The 22208-nt window shown below is 37.4% G+C and overlaps 1 protein-coding gene across 9 annotated transcripts in view; it reads left to right on the forward strand.

Annotated features, from left to right (window-relative positions):
• ctnnd2b (catenin (cadherin-associated protein), delta 2b) overlaps positions 1–22208 on the forward strand; it is a 170677-nt gene that overhangs the window by 77020 nt on the left and 71449 nt on the right. For all 9 annotated transcript variants that reach the window (XM_041993031.1, XM_041993033.1, XM_041993035.1 and 6 more), the window contains 2 exons: positions 14581–14615; positions 16859–16975. In XM_041993031.1, the coding sequence (XP_041848965.1) occupies positions 14581–14615; positions 16859–16975 (152 nt within the window). The remainder of the gene's footprint in view (positions 1–14580; positions 14616–16858; positions 16976–22208) is intronic.

A 22208-nucleotide genomic window follows, 5' to 3' on the forward strand; every position in this document is an offset into this window, starting at 1 on the left:
ATCAGGTATGCAATACTTCCATTCACATATAAATACATTCAAGCTGCCTCAGATACCCAACCATCCAATCAGAGCTGTCAGGTACATGCATCAAGATTCAAAGAAACAGCTGCCAGTGCTAACCCTGGAAGTAAACTCTGCTCAGTTAGAAAGGGAATAGTTACATGAATACTGGAAAGGAAAATATGACATGCTGGGTCTGAAACATCAAGCTGCAAGATACAGCAAGCCAACTCATGACAAAGCAAGCTGTATATTCATGTCTGTGTGAGCATCAAGAACCAAGAAGGGTTTTTTTCAGTTAAAAAAAAATACACAAAACAGATTATAATGAGGAAACAGTGAGAGAATGATGAAAGTTATTTAGTTAGCTTAAAGCTGAAAAACAAACAAACAATCAATTCTCCATTTAAAGGCACATAAAAGAGAAAGATGTTAAATGATGCTATGTTAAATGAGTGACAATTTCATTCAATCTTTTGCAACTCTCATGCAAAATAGTGCACAATGGATGTAAAATTTTTACAACACAAACCAGGCTAAGTTGCTCCTGCATATTCAAACTGCTGCTGTCACAAAGTTGGACAATATGAACTGGTGACAACAAAGCTTGATTAACTTAATGTTTAAAAAATAATCATTATGATTGTTATGAAACTCTGCACACGAGACTCATCTGCAGAAGCACCATGAAAGTGACAACTGGTCGTCTGCAGTTTTGGCTACAAACTGATGTTTCCCTTAATTTAGCTTTGGAAATTTGCCATCTAGAAAAGTGGCCTGATCGATGCTGATAAGGAGAGCTGGCTCTCGACTGCTGTGAGTGGATGTGCAGCAGTGAATGAGAGAGAGCAACAGACCAAAGTCCAAAGCCAGTGAATTGATTTGACATCTAGCTGGAGATTGCCACAGCTTTGGCTTGTCAATCTAAAAAGAGAGGGTAAGAAGAAAAAAAGTAGTGGCTTTAAATCTCTGACAGTTATACTGAACATAGTGTTTGGCACCAGGGTTGTAACCCTTACTGGGTTTCAAGCAGCATCAGGGACTCAAATTCCTTGAAGAAAAGATGGAGGTAAAATAGCAGGCTTTTTTTTACCTCCTTTTTTTCGTTACTGCTAAAATCAGCAGATAAGAACAAGTCAGGATGTGTAACAAAGATGAAATACTATGAACATTAGAAGACAAAACCTCAGTTCCTGAACAGAGAAAAGCTCTGCTGTTTTTTTAATAAATGGCCTCTGAACAGTTATCCCCAAGGGAGATATTTTTTTCTATTGACAGCTGCACTTATTTATAGCTCTTGACGGGCTCAATATTTTGGCCCTTGATAACCTGAAAAGCTTGCACTGTGTTTTGCTAAAAAATAATAATGAAGAGGCTGATAACATCTTTATTGTCTTGCAAAGGACTTTAATTCTGCTGAAAAAAAGGTTTGAATGCCCTAATAGTACTGAGAGACAGATATATCACAACCATTCCCTTGTGAAATGTTTGCCAAAAATATTTCTATTTCTGTTGCGTTGGTGATTTTGGGCCCTATGATTTGACCAGAGAAATGCATACACTGATATCTCTTGTGATGTTTCCTGTCTTTGGGCAATTCATGGAGCAGTTCTGGAAATACTGGCGGGTCTCACACTGAGAACCAACATGTCTTCCTCACCAGTCATTTAACTTCTGGCCTCAAGTCAAAATGGCTGCCTCCCACACTGGCAGAGTTAGGAGTCAATTTGACCAATTTAGTGGGTCAAAGGAGACTTCTGCTTCCTTCTCCCCCCTTCTCCTTCTCTCCTCTTGACCATTTGTTTGGGGCATGTGGACAGGGTTGTAGAAATGGCGAGCTGCTCCTCATCCTGCTGTGCTTTAATCACTTGCTTTAAAGGGTCTCATGTTTCTCTCTCTCTTCTCTTGGCTGAGGAGGAAAATAAAGCTCCACTCCATCTTACCTCAACGCCTGTGCATCTGAATCAGACGAGATTGATATCTCTCTTCACCTTCATCGTCCTGGCTTCAATTTGGAAGCACATGCTGAGCATGTTTTGTAGAAAAAAGAGGAAGATTTTACTGGAAAAATATTATCAGTTGTAACCAGACACAGAGTTCTGCTTTGGTGATAATAATCAGCTGCAGCATTACTGGTATGGAGTATTTTATTGTATTTGTTACTAAGTAAAATTGAGTTTAATGCTGCTTACTGCATTTCTGACTAAAACCTTTGGTGAGGTCTCGTTCCATCGTTGCAGCCCTTGTCTTTGGAAGTCTGCCAGCAAACCTCTGGGCTGCAGAGACTGTTCATGTTTTTTAAAAAGAGGCTCAAGATCTATCTTTTTATTTTAACTTTTAACTGAATTTTATTTTATTTTCATGAACTCTTGTTGTTTTTAAGTTTATTTGATTTTGTTTTTACTTTTTAACTTAATTGGTTTTCTCATGGGGATCCTCCACACAAGTGGCTTTGCCTGCTAAGTCTGCAGGGTTGTTGCCATGGGGACTGCCTTTGTCTGGGTGGCTGGGGGTCCTGCACTGCAGCCCTATGGCTGTGATGTAGACTCCAGCCTGCCCTGATCTCGGTGGTTCCTGTGATGGCACCCTCTGAGGTCATGGGTGCACTGACTTCTGCTGGGAATGGATCCCCATGATGCCATTTGCTTACAGCAGCATCAAGCCAGATGTTTATTTCTGTTAGGGCTGACAAGATTAGTCAATTAGTCATGCTCATATTAACTATCAAAATAGTTGCCGACTAACTTAATAATCAAGGTCATTGTTTATTTTTTTAAGCTTTGTTTTTCTTCCAGAACTCCTACTCTGCCTTCCTCTGCCTAGTCTGCCTTTCTGTCCTTGACACACATGCACAGTAGTGGCAATCGGGGTCAGCCATGACATCACTGGAACAGTATCATGGTGAGCCAGCAACTGAGCTCGAGAGTTTGGGAGCATTTTATAAAAAAATCAAGCAAATCATGTGCAATGCAAAATCTGGAAGGCAGTACTTGCCTTCCATGACAGTACGACGGCAATGCACTAGCATCTTAAACTGGAAGCACGTTGTGGCAGATTAAATTTTTTTAACAAAGATGGACAGTTGTCTCAGTAAGCTATTTGGCTAGTTAGCTGCTAACATAAATATAAAAAGTAAGCTACTTACTTGTATTGATAGCTGTACTGTTAACAGTTGTGTTGGTGATTTCATTACTCTTAGCATACATATTTCATGTGTTTGCTGTAAAGTCATAACAACAGTTTCATGTTTCAATAAGAAATATGATAACGCTAATGTTTTCGTTTATAATGCTACGTAACAATATTAAAAGAAATGCGCTCCTCTTCAATGGACAATTTGGCTACCAAGCCTAAAACATGTACATCTTCGCAATCAAATATCCTAAATGAAGCAATGTTGAACATGTTGGTGACGGACATGAGCCCCTGTTGATTGTCCTGTTGACAATCAAGGAGTTCAACCTAGAATACCATGATAACTACATACTACAACAACTTTTAAATTTAAAAGTGAGCTATCATCCTAATTGTCTTTTTTATGAGATAGCACATAACACTTAGAGATAGCACTTCAAGCTGGAAGCTAAAGTTGGTTGTGTAAGAGCAGCTGCATGCAGGTGCTTTAAGCTACAATTTACATATGATCCGATTAGTGGACTAATTGGCAAAACATTTGGTGACTAGTCGAATATCAAAATAATCGTTTGTTGCAACCCTAATTTCTATTGATATCTTTTTATACCTACATTCAGTTAAGAGACAGTAGCTAGGGATGGAAGTTGATGCTTGTGCAGAATTGGGGTAGGGGTGTGGGGTACATATGCTTTGTGTGTATTGTGTAAGGTGGGTTTTTTTGTTTTTAATTTCGGTTATATACTCTATATTTTTTAATATGCAAAAATTGTTTTTATCATGTAAAGCACTTTGTGTTGAATTTCGCATGAAAAGCACTTCAAAAATAATTTGATTTGATTTCTTTTACCTCATTGAGAATGCAGTGGCTCTAAAACACAAGCCAAGGACTTCTGACATTAGTGCTAACACATACAAGATAATTGCATGTACATCTTATGTGACTTTCCCTCTAGTCTAAGAATAGCAGAATGCATGAAACAGCAATGGGTAGAAGGCAAATATGATCATAACGGGGATTATTCATGATTGGGTTTTTTTTCTAGCCATCTGTGTAATTATGATATGTTGCACTTAGGGCAACTTAAGCCTTCTGGTTAAACATTAACCAATGTTTCTGTTCTCTTCTAAAGAGAGAAACCCATCTCTGTCTACAGATAATATGTTGGACTTGTTGGCCAATAGTTGCTTATTAACACATACAGTAACAGACAACATTATTATTCATTCAGAGATCTGTCCAACTGGCAATTGGAAGTTCAATAATCATTCTGTTAGCTCTGTTTTTTATCTCCACCAACTGCTAAGAGAGTCTGTCTCATTAGCAGCTAAATGCTTCTCCATGTTCACCAGCTCACTGCTAGATTTCTAGAAGTTTTTGGTTGAAAGTAGCATCCTCCTGTAGTCATACACAACATAATGAGAGCAGAGAACCAGATAGCTAAAGCTGGTGATTCTGTACTAAATTATGGTCAAAAACTTTTTGGTGAAATTTATATGAGCATGATAGCACAACCTGTAAACCAACTGAGCTTTTGTTGATCCCAAACAAAAACCCCATCCAGCACAATATCATTATCAAAATCCCCTTTGCAGCTTTTTTTCCAGTGATGGTTGTAAGGTACCTAGGTTTCAAAATTGATTAGGAACTGTCCTTCTCTACAGGTCACAGTTATCTCTCTCTTCAAGCACTGTCTTGAGCAGGTCTCAAAGTGTGCTCAATAAAACCCCTACATATACTCCAGAGCTCATCGAACTCCATTTTGGAATTACAAATGCATTAATCAAGCCACTAACATTCACCTATAGAGTGACAGTGGCTGCCCCCAGCTAACTAAACTCAGTCAGATAGTCTTATCCTCCTCCTTGGCCACTGCATTCCTTATAAGAAAGTCATTTGCTACTGATATCCCTTAACACATAGAAGCCTTAGTCCAAACTATTTTCAGATGTAGCTCCATGGTGCTACTAACTACTATCATTTCACAGACATCCTTTTCTAACTTAAAACATCTCATAAAGACTCATCTCCTCTAAGAATACCTCCTCTTCTGACCCTTCTAATACCTAACACATCTAATCCACACACCTTTTGTACCTGCTCTCTTTTACTGTCATGTAGTCAGATGTTAAATTGCATGTTAAAAAGATGATGTTAAAAAGATGACATCAAATAACCTTAAGTTAATATAGTATTATAACTGACTTTCATAATTTAAATGCCAGGATTTATGAATACTGTCTCAATGTACATTATGAGTGAATCTTTATCGAATTACTGTCAGTTATGAGTACAAATGCAATGTCTATTCAAGACCAGTAACAGGCCCCTTCAGTTTTGTTCCAATGCCACCTGTTGAAGTATATTAAATACTTCTACCTGGTGCCATCTAGATGTTTCAGTCTGATTTTACCATCTGCACATCCAAACAAAGAGGCAAGAATCCATTTAGAGCTCTGTAAAGCCAAAGGGGAGATAATATTTCCAATGTATGCTCATCAGCAGTCTTACAATTCATTTTATTGCTGAAAGCCCCCCCTTACAGGCCTGACTCCAAATTGCATGAGGCTTAGACCTTGGGTTGAAGAATTTCCTACCATCTCATTATGTCATTGTGCCATGCATTATGCACCACATAGTCTCTGTGAGTCATATTATTCAGGAGTCTCCTAAGGCCTTTGACATTTTCAACCCGTTCATTGCAGCTCTCTCTTGAGATATGAGATGCAGCCCAGTTAGATAGTACCTAGACAAAGCAGCAACAGTTCGCTGTTGTTCCAACATAATGCATAATTAGGGAAAACTTGTGTGACCAAGGTGAGATAAAGCACATAGTTAAAGAGAGCACCAGGATCCTCCATCTTCCTCCTCAGGCTGTAATTAAAGGTCTACAATAGGCGGTGTGGGTTGTGTCTGGTCTCCCCCCCCCTGGAGCCCAGACCTACTGTATGGTGCACTGTATGATTGCATCACATAGCATTAGATTAACATATAGCTTTATCTGTAGTAGGACTGTGTGTGTTTAGCCATATTAACTAATAGTATATGAAATGCCTCATAGTGTCTTGTTAGAATTAGCCAGCAGGGTCCAAACTAAATATCAAATGCTCCATATGTAGACATTTATGCCTCAAAGGTCAAAACTCACAATGTCTCCACTGATACTAACAGACTTAACTTAGACTCTCATGTAAAATCACTTATTTAATTTGAATTTTAAAAGGGTCTTGGTGCATTGTTTTATCTTTTCAGAGGTACTTCAATTCAGTAAGCAGCTGCTTGGCAACTTTGTCATTATAGCACAACCCCACTAGGACAATCAATTACATCTATTTCTCTAATGACCTGTACCACCACAGGATGCTGCTATCCATCTATTCCTATTACATGCAGGAGCAACACCAACAGAGAGGAGTGAACCTTGGAGAGGCTTCATTCAATATACTTATAATGATGTAATAAATGCCAAATTTGAAAATGTTGTGGGAGTTCTTCCCAACATTAAACAGTCATAATCTGAACTGGCAGCTCCACCTGAATTTGAAGAGGTTTATTTCCAATTTTGGCCCTAATCATGTATTATATAGTAATATAGTATAGCATGGACCTATTCAGTGTAAATTTAATAGAGAATCGTGCTACTAAATTTTCTCTTGGAAAGAAGTCAGTTGTTTCTGTAGCAGAAAAATGTTTTGTGATGAATAAAATGAATTATTAGTAGTAAAAAAGTGATGTATGGGTCTCTTTGAAGTAACTTGCTTTTCAGAGTTGTGTTTTAGAGCAGTTTTCCTGGGGTTTCTGGCAGACACATTATCAGTTTCATTGCTACAGAAAAAAAGCTGCAACATTTACACAGTGCTTGCTGTGGCTTGTATTCTAAAGTGTGTTTTACTTGCACAGAGTAAGAATAACACCACATCCTTCCCTTGTGAAGGTCACATTTTGGATTGTATCCTGTTCGTGTCTTTCCTCCATACAGCAGCAGAATACCCTGGCTATTACCATAGCAACCCATAATGATGGTTTTTCTTGAAGCAGGATTGATGCTGTTATCAGCTACTTAGCTATCATATTCAGGTTTCTCACAAACAGGATTTGGGCTTATCTGTGTTATTGTAAAAATGTAATATCGTATAATAGCCTGCACATGGAAATTCACCAATAGAATCATTGCTTGTTGAATGATGGGTAATTTCAGGTTTATAATACAGAATGTAATTGATATTGGGTGATACTATGAAGGTGACTTAACATTTTGGCATAGCTACACAGAATCCCAGTAATTTCATGTATATATATATATAAGAATAACTGGGCTGCAACATGTCTATATTTCCACATCTACATTAGTCTGTTTTTTTAGATTTTACTTGGGTGAAATTGTGATGTTTTTTAAAAAGTGATGATGATGAGGGTTATTACACAAATCCCACTTATATATCATCATGCCACTGTTGTTTTGTTTATGGTCCATGTTCACAAAGCGGCTTCACAGCACTGAGAAAGCTGCAGACTAAGGGTGTATTCACACAGGTGCTGTTTGGTCCGCTTTGAATGAACCATGGTCCACTTACACCAATAGTATGGTTTGTTAGGAGTAGTATGAATGCTGGAGTAGTGTGCATAATATCTAAACAAGCAAACTCTCGTCTGCTTGAAAACTTCAGAACATGGTTTACTTGAAAGGTGAAACCTGTGCGGTTTGCTTACAGTGTGAATGCAAACAGACTAGCCAGTCATCCAGAGAGGAGCTGATGTAGAACGCATTGCTCACTGCCTCTCCTGCTGCTCATACTGGACAGATTCTGGTGAAAACTATACTAGGTTTGAGCAACAAAATAAGAACAGAAATTTATTGTTTGCTTGCTGTGAACAAACTGGCTGAAGGGGAGGGATTTCTGTTTTGACTCCTGGCTAATCAATGAACCGGGTTTTCCTCTTGGTGGTGCTTATCACATGCAAAAAGTGAGCGAAAACCAACAACTATACATCAGGCTGCATTTTATAACAATGGAAACTGCAAAGCAGAGATTAGATTGTAAGAGGAAAAATCTATGGTTATGTGTTGAGTTGTTCATTTGATATATACAAAAAGTCCTTTGGATACTGTAAGAGCCATCCCTTTTAAGGGAGCTGAATTTGTTCAAATGAGACAGACTTCCCATAACTACTGGATATTGTATTTTCTTCTTGTTCCTCTTGTTCATCTAGAGTAGACTCTGCAGTGACTCACATTCCATCTGGTGGTACAAAGTGGTATTACTGTCAATTTCTTAGCTGCAGAGTAATACGTGGCATGTACAGTAATGATTCTTTTAAATGTTTAAACATTTTTTCTACAAAGAAAGCTTTTAGTGACTGAGAATAAGTCTTACACTAAGCACAACCTTCAGTAAGACTGAATGTGGTCTACAACCACGTCATTTCTTCATTTCTAAAGTTGTTCGTGCTGATAAAGGAAGTTTTACTCTGTATAAGTCTGAAGAACACAGTACTACTGCAGCCAGGACTATCTATTTAATTTTGTAGAGCAAATCAATATTAGCATCACTGTGTTCTCTGGCAGAAGAAGGAGATGTTGCTGCCAAAATTCATGATTATGTGTAAGACAGCAGTGACTGATGGCCGATGGAATGACGAGAATGAACATTCACAAGGCTTTTAGAAATTAAAAGCAAGTCTGCGCTTTTCTGTTTTCAAAAAATGGCCACATTTTGATGCTAATTCAGACTTTATTTAGACGCTGTAAGCTTTTTAAAAGTGCAGCAACGGCAATCAGACTGCATCAAATAAAGCAAACCATCATTGTCGCGGCTGACAGCCAATTATTAATGTCACTTTGAGCTAATGCAAAAATAATTAATTTGCAAAAGTCATTTTTTCTTTTCCTTCGCTTTTTTTTTCGTAAAAGCTTTTTAGTTTGTTTTAGTTTTCAATGCAATGTCTGGAAAATGGCTCTGCATAAATTATCAAACTATAGCATTGCTTTAGCTTTTGAGTCTAAATGAGTGTTGACAAAAGCTGAGCTACTCTCTGATACTTTTTAAGCCCTAAAAAAGCCTTTCCTCTTTTTCATGGGTGGCTCTATTATCTCACCGCTCTGTCTACAAGAGTCCCAGCCATTGTGGTCAGCACAGATAGTAGATAATATGCAAGGCATTGAAGTAGATGGATTATATGGACGGGGTTTAGAATGTGTTTATTGGTTGGATAAAATGACAGGATTTTTATTACTTTCTCTGGCATTTGCTCTTTTAAGCCCCTCTCATTGGATTTAGCACAGCTCTCTTCTCTTTCTTTTTTTCTGTCCATCATATTCTCTCACTCTGCTTTATTTACCCTTTTTTCTCTCTCTTTGTATTGTATCACATTACCGCTATCATCCTCTACCTCCGTGTGTCTCTTTTGTACTGTCTTTCGCAGTTTCTATATTACATTTCTTCTCTCAGTCTATCTTTTCTCGCTTTCATCCTCTTATCTTTCCATTTTCCCATCCTTTGATGCTCCCGTCCAGTCAGTCCAGGGAGATGAGATGGTAAGAGAGTAGTAGCTTAATTTACAACATTACCTCTCTTTCACTCTCTCTCGCGCTCGCTCTCTCTTTCTCTGGGAATAGCACCAAATAGCTAGAATATGCTCTTTAATGCAGCTGAAAATATCAGGTCGAAATGTTCAAAGAAAAGCTGATCATTATTTAAAATTACAGAGCATCTCACTTTACCTGCTCATTCATCCAACTAAAAATATCAAGTAGAGCTTTGAACTAAGAGTCATGACTGAGCTGGAGTACTGTCATAGAGAGCTTTTACCTAATTTGCTATTTGTTCAAGTTGATTTAAAGCCCACATTTCCCCCTTGACTGAACATGTGCATTTCCTCTTATTGTAAAGTTTCATGCTATGGTCTAAAGCTGGCAGCTGCAGAGGACAAGTCATGTGTTGAACAGTGTAATGGGTTCAAATTATTGTGAAGTAGTATTATTTTCCACAGTCCTTCGAAAATTATCTTTTTGTTCAGGTTTTAGTGATAGATTTCAAGATATAATCTCATTTTAGACAGTTTTGAAGCTCAGAAATGCAATCATACTTTAATATGTCTGTTATTCATATAATGTCTGAGCCTTTTGCTGATGTTCAAATTGAGTTTCTCCACCAAACTTTAATATACACATCCATGTGTTGTCTTGATTATGCTCTTATAGTTTTAAGGTGCATTAGAGGAAATGCAATTGTGGAATAAGCACATAAGCCCAGAAATTTGACACCAGGGGCCACATTTTGTGCATCCCTTGTGCTTTTGGAGTTAGATTAGTGCTTTACAACATCTGGATGATTAATCAACACCAGGGCTCAAAACACCGAGGCAATAAAATATTTTTCACAGCAGTTGGTTAATTTTCCATAACGTGGAAAGTATAGGGGTTCCTGATTACGTTAGATTCTCCCACCCAATATGGATGACCTGGTTTCTTGTTTCTGGTTCTGTGGATGTAGGTCATGGTCATGACCGACTGATGCAGTTAACAGAAAGGAGAGATTGGTAGTAACAGTTGTTTAATAAGTTTTTTTCAATGTGCTTTACCAGTATTATGACTTCTTGTTGTCTTTCATAGGGAAACCCTAGACCTTTAATTTACTTCTTAATAATTTCCTTTTCAATTTTGGTTGGAAACAAGGACGGAGCATCTCTCAGTTTAACTTTCACACTGGAGGGGAGGTTTGTCCAACTTTATCATCCTAATTTAACAAGGTCACTCATTCCAGCCTCTAAAAACAGCTGGAGGCATTTTGAGATAATCTGGTATTGTTGCTGAGCTGTTTTGCAGTACATTGTCCTTTTCACTGTGGATTATATTGTTTTGGATTACATAATATTTTGATGTTTTGTGAAAAGAAGCAAAAAATCCAGAACAAATTAATCTTTTTGGTCATTGCTGTTGTTGTCCTTGTGTGTCCATCTGCAGGAAACTGCAGCTTATTTCTTATTCCAGTTTCTGAGTTTTGCACATTCACATGCATGCAAAAAAACTAACCCCACTCACACTTGCACCCACACAGCATTACATCATTAGCAGTGATGAAGTAGTATACTGTGGCTTGACCTGCGGCAGGAGAGCTGATCACACTGTCAATTAGTCCTCTCTTGTTCCACTAATTATACTGTCAGATTCCATTGACGCATCAAAGAGATTCAGTGAGGAAAAAGCCCCTAACTCTTTGTTTCCTCAGCCAATAGGTCAATGAGCTGTTACACATAGTAAGTTCTGATTAGATATACCTGGTCGCCAGGAGTGATCAGATTGGCTATTATTTATAAGGTGGCAGGGTCTGTCCTTTGGCTGAAACAATTTCCAAGCTTCCTCCTTTAGGATAATCCATATGCCTCCTTAATTTGGGCCCACATAGTGGCATCCATCTCAGTCAAACTCATAGAGAGCATGCATAAGAGAGACTCCAAGCCTCCCTATTGGCTCCTGCGCAAATAAGTGGTCTATTAGACGGCTCCTCTAGACCTTCTAGTGAGGCATAAATCACTGCAAGGCCCAGTATTGTTGCTCAGGGTTGACCATACCTACAACATTTTGACATGCTGCTGTGCAAATGATGTTAATGACAACTCTTTAGCAGCGAGCAGCTTACATGGCTGTACTTAGTACTGTTGCTGTCAGTCAATCGTGATTATTGATTTTCTTGACATATAAACTATTCTTTTACCACTAATCAGGCGGATCCACAGCAGAAGCTAAAATAGTGGAGGTCAATGACAACCTGAAAAGAAGAAACAGAACTCTTTTATTATCCAATGATTGCCCTGACACTAATTTATAATTCAGTACAAGAACTGTGTGAAAAAGTATTTAGCTTAGTTGGGCCCATTTCCCCCTATTTGTTTTCCATCATTATCCCACTCATTTGTATTTTGCTCTGAGGTTCAGTCAGTTTTCTGTTGCTCCATGTAATAATGTGGCAGAAATCACTAGTAGAAGTCATACATCCTCTTGACTGTTTTATTTCCCACCTTCAGCTCTCAGTACATGTAACCCACTTGATGCTAATAATGTTTGGCCTTCTGCCTCACAGTTTGCAGCAAGGTTTCTATGAGAACACTCAGGTTGCATTTAGTGTTAACTTGTTCAAACACTGGCTATTGGTAAATACCACACATTCACCTCCACTCAGGCTTTTTCAAGAGCAGCAAGGCAACATTTTGACACCAGTAAATGCAGAGGAACAGTGTTTCTTTCTCTGAGAAAATATTGACTGAACCTGTGCTACCAGCACTACCTGAATGATAACAGTCCTCATCTTCCAGCTCAAGGTGTTTGTTTGATATAAACACACACCATCTTCAAATAGATTGAAGTTCAGTCTCAGTCTTTGTTCCATAGCTTTGGCTTGTGCGTGGACACAGCATGTTCTTTACAATATGTCTGGTAAATGGCAAAACACGTGAATGATGAATGGAGAGATCACTGATAGCATTTTTGTCGGTATGCTAACAGCAAACTATTATTTCCAGACTATTAAGCCTCCGTATTAAATTGAATATGGAATTTGCTAACAAAGTTAACCATCTTCATTTGTTATGCAAAGAAAATACAGCGAGTTTGAGATTTACCATTGGGTTAAAGTATTTTTTCAACTTGAGATGGAGCTAAGCAAGCTGTCATTTAGCATCTACATGGCAGTAATCATGCACTAGTCAAACTAATCACAATCTTTTTCAAATTTATTACATACATTATAGTGGCTTCAATTTTATTTTTTATTTAAAAATGTATTAACAATCCTGTTGAAAACTGCTGCATATCTTTTTCTTTACAGTTACCTTAAGATGGAGTCAAGCTAGCAGTTTTTTAGCCTCTACAGGCCTCTAAGCTAGCAATAGCCATGCTAATCACAATCCATTTAAATTTTCCTATATGGCTCACATACATGACAGTGGCTTCAGTTTCATTATATTTATTTATGATAGCATTAATTCCCTTTTAAAAGTGCTCCATATTATTATTATTATTATTATTATAGTTAAAAAATGTTTAGATATTGAAACGAGTACCACTTCATCAGAATTAAACATCTACAAACAGCCGGTCTTCTATTGCTACAGGCAAATTTGAACCAGAACATGTTTTAGGGCAATACTTGATCAACTTCAGACTGTGAACTTCATCAGACCTCAGCGGAAGATGTAAGAATTTTCTAAATGTGTGGTTTTTGCTCAGACAAACACTAATACAACAGAGATCTCATGCTATCACAAAGTGCAGGATTTACACAGCATTTAGTACCATAATCACTGAATGGCATTATAAGTGTGTAGGTGTTACCTTTGGTGTTTTTCAGATATAATGGTTGTGGAATTTGTAAGTATTGTAAGCATATCATAACTGAGGTGGCTGTGGTTGTTGAATTTACAAAATGTGAAACCTTTGAGAATGACACAAAGGCTGGTATAATTCTAGTTAATATGTCATTTGAATGTTTTATTAATATTCTGTAATGGTAGACTTTTCAATTTTGTTGTAACTACATTTCCTTATCATCACAGTTTTCAGTTTGGTGCTCCAGTTTTACACTTACAGGATTCTGTTTAGTTAGATGAGAAGGTGGGTGATCACAGAATAAACAAACAAACAAATAAAAGAAAATTGGTATAAAATTTAATTAAAGTAGCAATTATTGCTATTTTCCACAACTTGATTGTACATTAAAAAAAAGTTATGAACATTAATACTGTTTTTCTTTGTTGTGTCATCCATTTGAAATATTTCTCATGACAAGTTAAGACTGTTCTTGGATAAACATCCAATGACATCCAAGTATTTCTTCTTGTTGATGGGAACACTCTCTGTAGCCGAGGAATTAAAAAACATTCCCAAGTGGCAACACTCTGTAGTTTATCATATTTCACCTAAAGGTAAAAACTGGAAAAACACAAGAACTGGAGATGCAAGGTTTTTAAGCAATAATTTAAAATTGGGCTGCACGGTGATGAGATGGTACTCTGGCTTCCTCCCACTGTTTAAAGAAATCCATGTTAGGTCAACTTCTGGCTCTGAATTCTCCCCAGGAGTAAATGTGAGTGGTTGTTTGTCTCTCTGTGTTGTCCCCGTGATGAACTGGTGACCTGTTAAGGGTGTACCTGCCTCTCCCCTGGTAAGTGCTTGGATAGGCTCCAACTTCCCCACGACCCAAAACTGGACTAAGCAGTATATTAAATAAATGAATGAATGAATGAATGTGTACATTTTTTATGTGGATTTTGATGAGAAGTTGGACAGTTTTTGGCCTGTGAGGATGATACAAAATGCTATTACAGTGTGATACCACTGATTCTCCAATAGGAAAAACATTGTTAAATTTAAATGTGTAAAGTATTAAATAGATTTTTTTTTTTTGTCTAATTTCTTACCCTTTTTTTCTCTCTGTTGTCCCTTGCAGCTCAGCAGAGGAAAAGTTTCGTTGGAATAACCAAGGTAATCTTCTACTTTAAATACTGTAATGCTTTTTATTTCTCATCCTGTACTGTTTACACATTGCTGATTGTCTTTGTTAGCTTGGCAACCAATGAAATTTAGTATTTTCAAAATACTAATGCAACCTTTTAAGTGACCATGATCGCTGCAAAAGTTTTAAGCAAAAGATTTGCTCGCCACACGGAAACTCTAAAATTGGTTCATTCATACAAAAAAAAGGTTCTTTTTTCTTAATTCCTTTAAAAGCTGAATAAAGGTCAAGCAACATTTTCAGATAATTGTCAGCATTTGTCCAGATGGGAATTTCTTTTAGTGAATGACAACATGAATCAATGAGCCTTTACATCATTTGAAAGGCTAATTAAAACACCTCTCCTGGCTTGACGACTTCTTTGATGGCATTTTTTGTTGAACAAACACCAGCCATGCTTGAAACTTAGGTCACTTTCTTTGCTTCTTTGTCAGTCATTTTGAGATCTATAGGATATTAAGGGTAGATTGATTATTTGAGTGCAGGGTTGATGACCTCTGCTAACAAAGAGGTGGCTAATACAACGAAGCCCATGGGTTTTGTGGTGTGGGCTTTTGGTGTCCTCTTTCACTTTCAGAGCTTCTGTTCTCCAGCTTGACCCCTCAGCCAGAGCAAAACTAAATTTATTTAACAGGAAAAACCTTTCCCATTCCAATCAGACCTTTTGATCTCATCATCACTCACAAATTGTTGCAAAAGCCATTACTTCTGATGTCAATAAAAATGTCTTTTGGCTTCTATTGTGGTTGGCTGCGAGTAAATCCAAAGTAACATTGCAGTAGGCTCTGGAAATGTTTTACCAACAGCATCAGTATCATCAGTCTGCAATTGCATCAGTCAAAGTCAATAAAATAGGCCTCTTAAATCCTCTCATGAAGGCTGCTACTGTTACCGTTTCTCTCTCCATCTCTGTAAGAGATTAATGCTGCTCCTAAGACTCATTTGTAAGCTTTTATCCTTCTTGGCAGCCCTCTCTAACTGGAAGACACTGGCACGTTATCCACCTCTATCTGACAGACAAACGGCTTGTAGCTTAGTGCAAGGTGGACCTCAATCCCTCAAGATTTGTTGCCGGATTATCTGTTAAGTTTGTATCGTGACCTGTAGTTGCATACTGCTGAAATGTAAAACCGCTTCTTTAGTAACTAATCAGCATCTGAATGAGAACCAGCTTTCTCACAGTGTGGTCTAATTGTATTTTAATTAGGGGCTTTTCTATGACGTTGTCAGCTGGTTTAAGCAATGATAGAAAGTTACAGTTTCAGTACTGTTTTTAAGTACTATTTATCATGACATTCCTAAATATATAGACATTTCTACTTCTTTATGACATTTCTATTAATGTGCTTTCCACATGTAGTTTCCAATATTAAACATTTAATCAGCAAAATTCACAATCAGTACAAGACTTGTGAGCTTGGTACTTTCAGCATGTTGGGTTCCCGATGTAGAAATCATTGTTTGGCATTTATCCAAATTAGATGGCAAATTAGAATTTGTCAACATTAACTCAGCAGGACATGAATTATGAGCTAAAACCTTTAGCTTTAGGGCAACAGCTCTTGTCAATGCTTTTAAAAAACTTAAAATTACTCCTTCAGTGATGGGATTTTTCTCATGTGCTTTTGATATAGTCAGAGGAAAATGCACTTAAATCTCATGAGATTGTGCTCCCTTGAATAATAAAAAATACTACCTTGTTGGTTGTTTTCTGCAAGCAGGTTATTACCTACACATTTGTTTAATTGAGATAGCACTTCCTAATCATTGCTAGAGAAAAGGGGGGCAATTGAATAATGTTATTGACCTACACTCAACTTGAAGGCTGGGTTAATGGAGGGGTCTATAGCACACTTTTACACAAGATTGACTTTTGCTTACACTTTGAAATTGATAATCAATGTTACTTATTACCATGACTATAGTCATAAACCTAATAGTGTAGTGTAGTGTAATTATTATTGTCACCATGTAACCTAAACACTGAGCTTCCTAAAACATACAAGTTGTTTTAACCCACCAAAATGTGAAAATATCCGAGCATGTGGTTGCTCAGATTGGAGGATTGCTTTCAAAGTTGTTTGGGTTCACAAAGAATGGGCACAGAGCTGGAAAAATATGTAAAGATATGGAAGAAGTCATTGTAGGTGACATGAAGAAACTGTGTCTTTCTTTCCACTCAAGATTTTTTTTCCTCTACATGCACATTTAGATGGACAGAAGGACATAGAGGAGGAGCTGACGACAGGCCTGGAGCTGGTGGACTCGTGCATTAGGTCGCTCCAGGAATCGGGCATCTTGGATTCGCAGGACACTTCTACAGGCGACAGTAAGATTGATATTTTGTGCAAAAACGTTTAAAAAAAGAGTGATAAAAACACAACAGACAGGTGGCAAATTGAAGAAAAACTGAACTTTTGACCCCTTTACTGAGGAGATCTGATGACTGTTATTCAGTAGGATTCATTTTGCTGGCATTGTTAGGGTTGATTTGTTCTTGTAGAAAGAAGGATCAATTAAAACTTAAAGTTGTTCCGAGTGCCACTTTATGACTGTTCGTCTTTTTCTATTATATGAAACCTTTTCATTTCTGACGGTAATGGTGTCTTCCAGGATGCCAGTGCCCCCATCCATGCCGCAGAAGGGGGTCACTGAATGGTTTGATGAGAATGGAAATGATCATCTGTTATGGCCTTAGTAGTCACCAGTTCTCAGCCTAGCTGAAAACTTAAAAGAGATTTTGGGTTGACTCATAAAAGTACACTCCACTCCCATCATTAAGACGCCAAAAGGGGAAATATCTTTTGGAAAAAGAGTGCTTCTACCCTCCAGTATAGGTCCACAGACTTGTAGAATCAATGCCAAGGAGCACTAAGGAACTTTTAATTGCTTTCTTGTTCTTTTGCTTCAAACATATACTGATCTCTACCTCTGCAAATAGTTCTTTACATAAACCACAAAGAACAATGAGTTGGAAGAGGAACAGTTAAACAAGATTTAAGAAAACAGCTATAATAAATGTGTGTGAATTCTCAATATGTTTTACATCTCTTTTTAAATGTTCACATGGCATACAGTAATTTGATTAATTGTTTATATTTCTATGTTAAAGCAGCTTTATAAAGCTGATCAGAGGTATTGTTTTATATCTAGAGTGCATAGTTGTTGTCAAAGAAAGCTCTCATTTAAATCCTAAATCACTCCCTGTGCCTCCTTGCTCTACTTTGATAGCTTTGCATTCAGTCTAGGAGATGATACCAGAGTCTTTGCTATATTCAACCCCAAGGGAGAGAGGTAGCTGTCAGCAGACACAGACTCGTGCCAGTAGTGTGATATGCTAATCCATCCTTGCTGAGATGTCAGCTGGCCTGCTGTTCACAGTGCAGTAAGGGGAGGCACACACACAAACATGCAACTACTGCATAGGCACATGAACCCATAACCGTGTGCACATAAATAAGGAGAAATACAGTACATGACCGTATCCTGAGACATAGAGAAACACAGGACTACTACATAGTTTTCTTTTATACTTATAATGATCATATAAAACTTATAAAGCAAACCAACTGACTAGTCCAGCAAAAGGAAAAAGAAAAACAGTACGATGATTGTACAGAAACACAGATTTAAATATGAATGCAGCTTAGAGAGCAAGAGGGAGGGTGAAAAAGAAAAATCTAAAGCTACAAGGTAGCTTTTGTTTTTTAAGGCTGTTGTACGTGCATTTCTAATGATCAGTCATTAACAGTGTTCAAGTTCAAGCATCTTTATTATCCTCTGGGGGCAATTAGTTTTACAGCCAGTAACAACATGTATAATAAAAACAAAAGACACATCGTATCACAACAAATCATTTAAAACCTATTTGCTGCAGGAATGAATTAATATTTTAGTCTGTTAGCACCTCGGCAGCAGGTATCTACGGTGGTCTGGATATGACAGGATCAGTCTGGCTTTCCTCACTGACCTCACCTTGTGCAGATCAGGTTATTCAAGGCTGTGCAGCTTTTTGGCTGCAGATATCTAGCAGATAAAGTTAAAAGTTAATAAAAACTCAACAGAACAAGAATAAAACATTCTCATGAAAGTAAAATCCACATAAAAACACAAAGCTTCTGATAAAAATACATTCGCTGAGGAGCCTTCTTACAAAGTGAATCCAGATGGGCTTCAAAAGTCAGCCTGTCATCACATACAGTTCCCAGGTACTTGTACTGGTTCGCCACTTCAATAGTAAGAAGAAAGACTCACACCAGTCAGTGAAATCCCTGACCACTGATCAGGGTCAACACTGCTGAGGAGAGACAAGATGACCGAGTCATTAGCGAACTTTAAAATATGACTATATGATATAAGCCTGTGGATACTGGCTGCAACAATTATTAGTAAATAAAATATATAAAAGGGTGGAAAGAACACATCCCTGGGGAGACCCAGTAGAGGAGAGGAGGACATCAGAAAAAAAACCCATTGACCCTCACCCTCACCCCCAGTTAAAAAGTCCATGAGCCCAGAGTCAATACCGTAGAAACTATTTAATTTCTCAGCTAATGCATGGGGTTGAATACAGTTAAACATGAACCATAACAGACTCTTTCCAAAGCCGAGGGACCGAATGAGTCTGGAGAGACATATTAAACAAGAAACAGAAAAAGTCTGTCAGGTGTAGGCACAGTTCTTTAGTATACGGCCTCCTATGCCATCAAGACCTGGACTTTTCCTTTATATTACTATTTATTTAGTAATATATGCTACCAATAAAAATGAACAAATAGAAATAAATGTTGGCTATATTTTCATAAAGAATATCAGTATTATTTGCAATTAAAAAGGGGTAGTAAATGTATTTGAGTGGAAGTTGACTGATGCTCAGTACAGCATTATAGCCTATATATTAACACGTGGAACGCTAATCTTGCTGGGTTTATTTAATGCATTAATCTGGGTAAACTGATCTGTAGTAAAGTGATTTTTTGATTGTCAAACAAGTTCATTTAAGTTGGTTGAACCTTAGAAAGTTTAAGCTTTTCTGCAGATTCAGCTGTTCAGCAGCATCATTACAAAATTCTGATTTCCTTGACATAGATACCTTTAAATCACTACTATTGCAGTCATCATGAAACAGATCTAGTACATTGTGAAAATAAGCTTTCTTCAGGTGACTGTGCAGTAACACTGGGTACTTAACTTGTGCTACTTACTTACTTTGGATGAGCATTGTCTTTGAAACTAGAACAAAATAAATAAACAAACAAAAACTGCCACAATAACTTCCATTTTTAACACATTTATAGTTTTAAAAAAATTGAAGAAAAAAACATGCTGGGAAGTTTGATAACAAAAACAGTTACTGTAATTTTGTTGGGTGAAACCTTAGCAGTAACCTGTATTTGTTGGACCTAAAGGCAAATATTTTTATATTAAATTTAGACGTTCTTAAATGGCCAAAAAAAAAAAAAAAATATATATATATATATATATATATATAGCTTTTTGGAAAGAAAAAAAAACTTTCACTATTGAAGAAAATCCTATTTCCATTTTTTTCTTCATACTGTGCAGACTTATTGGCGTGTGTAGCTTTAGCACAGCAGCAACTAGAATATCATGAAATTAATCTTTAAGAGCAAATTATGTAGGGCCATTTTACAGGATTTAGTTTTGATTTGAGTCGGCTCAAAATATGAAAAACTCAGCCATGGTCGCCATTTTAACAGATGCACTGTGTTGAAGCTGCACTTTCACTGTTGCTAGATGACCAGTCGTCATCATCAGAAGGCAAATATTTCCCGCCAGAAAGCATTTCTATTTGCTGCATGTTTTCTCTGTAATCCACTGTATTACTGACTATGAGCGTTGCCTCATCCGCTTCATATAGTGTTTTTCCAAATGTGATTTCCTCATGACCTTTTGACAGAGCCCCTCCCCTTGCCTGTTACATTGAAGATTCACAAGTCTGCCATCTAGTGGTGGAAAGCGGTAACAGGTTTAAGCTCTCTTTCTGGAGACATGGCCTAGTGCCTGCAGCAATTGTGCAATTTTCAGTGCCTAAAGGGTTAACAGAAAGACACAGACTGCTGTGGGCTGCAACAACACCAAAAACAAACACAAATTATTTGCAGCTAGCAGATGTAAAATTAACATCAGCCCATACAGACTTACTATGTCTTCTTTCTTCCCACACACCACACACACATATGCACAAATAGAAAACATTATAAGAACTGCCCCCTTAACTTCCAGCCAATCAAATATTTTACATGAGACACGTCAACGTTCACTTTATTGATCAAACTTCTGACATGTTCAATGACACTCTGTAAATGTCACTACTACAGTAACAATATTTTTATCTGAGATGAACTGATTTTGTGAGCAAATTTAATGTATATAACAAATTTAACATGACGGTTACATGTAGTCACAGTCTGTTACAACTATGTTGTACTATGATGACCCATACAAACATTATGAAACTAATATATTGATTGCTTATCAATGACTATGATTAACATAGACGATTAGAGCCTGCCCCACCACCAGTCTTCTGGTGGTTTGTTGTGTTTGATTTTGCCTCAAACTGAAGTTTCTCAGACAAAGATGCTCAGACATTACACAGATCTTTCTTTTCTTTTTATTATTATGGTTGTAGTAATTTTATGTTTATTTTATTTATCTATTTAATGTTTGTTAATGTGAAAATAGCTTTGTTAATTTATTAAGATTTTATCTTCTCGTCATAGTTCTATGGTGTGTTTTTATGATAGTGGTGCGACTGGTTTTGGGCTAAATCTGGAACTCTACTTTGAGAGCACTAAGAGAAAATTGAATTATGTGCCACTGTAGATATTTTTGTCCATTTAGGAAGCATTTTCCTCTAAATCTGGCCATTATTTTGGCAGTGTTTGTGCATATGCCACAATTTGCCATAGTCTCTCTTCCCAAAATTTTGAATTCAATTTTTATTTTATCTAATAGCATTTTAAGCTTACGCTCATCATAGGGCTACTTTTAAAGGTGAATAGTAAAAGTGAAACATGAACCCCAAACATCACTGAATGCGTAATGATATTTTGTAATAGTTATTAGATAAAAAAAAAAAGAAAGAAATGGGGGCACCACTAAGCATTTGTGCTTAGGGCACTCAAATGGCCAGCAGCGGCCCTGCATAAACCAAACACTAATGAGGATATACATACACACAGACCTGTACGACATGCATATGTTAGCATCAGCAGAATCCATGCTTTCACTTGTGCTGCTGAGCAGATTAGTGCAGCACAGCAGCAGGGTACAGCGAGTGTCCTCACGCTTCATGCTGCTTCATGTAGCGTCATGCTGGTGATTCTCACCAGTGTGCATGTTAATCTGTGTGGATGTAACTGTTCAGCATGCAGCTATTTGGGAATGTGTGCAGTTCTGTGTGTCTGTGTGTGATTCAGACTCAACACGCTTCAGATCGGTATCTAAAAAAAATCTACCTAAAATAGAAGACTGGTGAAACATTAAAATGTGTCGATCAAGAAACCTGTCACAAAGAAAAGCCACTCAAATTTGTT

Source organism: Melanotaenia boesemani, chromosome 8 (assembly GCF_017639745.1).
Source record: "Melanotaenia boesemani isolate fMelBoe1 chromosome 8, fMelBoe1.pri, whole genome shotgun sequence".
Taxonomy (NCBI): Eukaryota; Metazoa; Chordata; class Actinopteri; order Atheriniformes; family Melanotaeniidae; genus Melanotaenia; species Melanotaenia boesemani.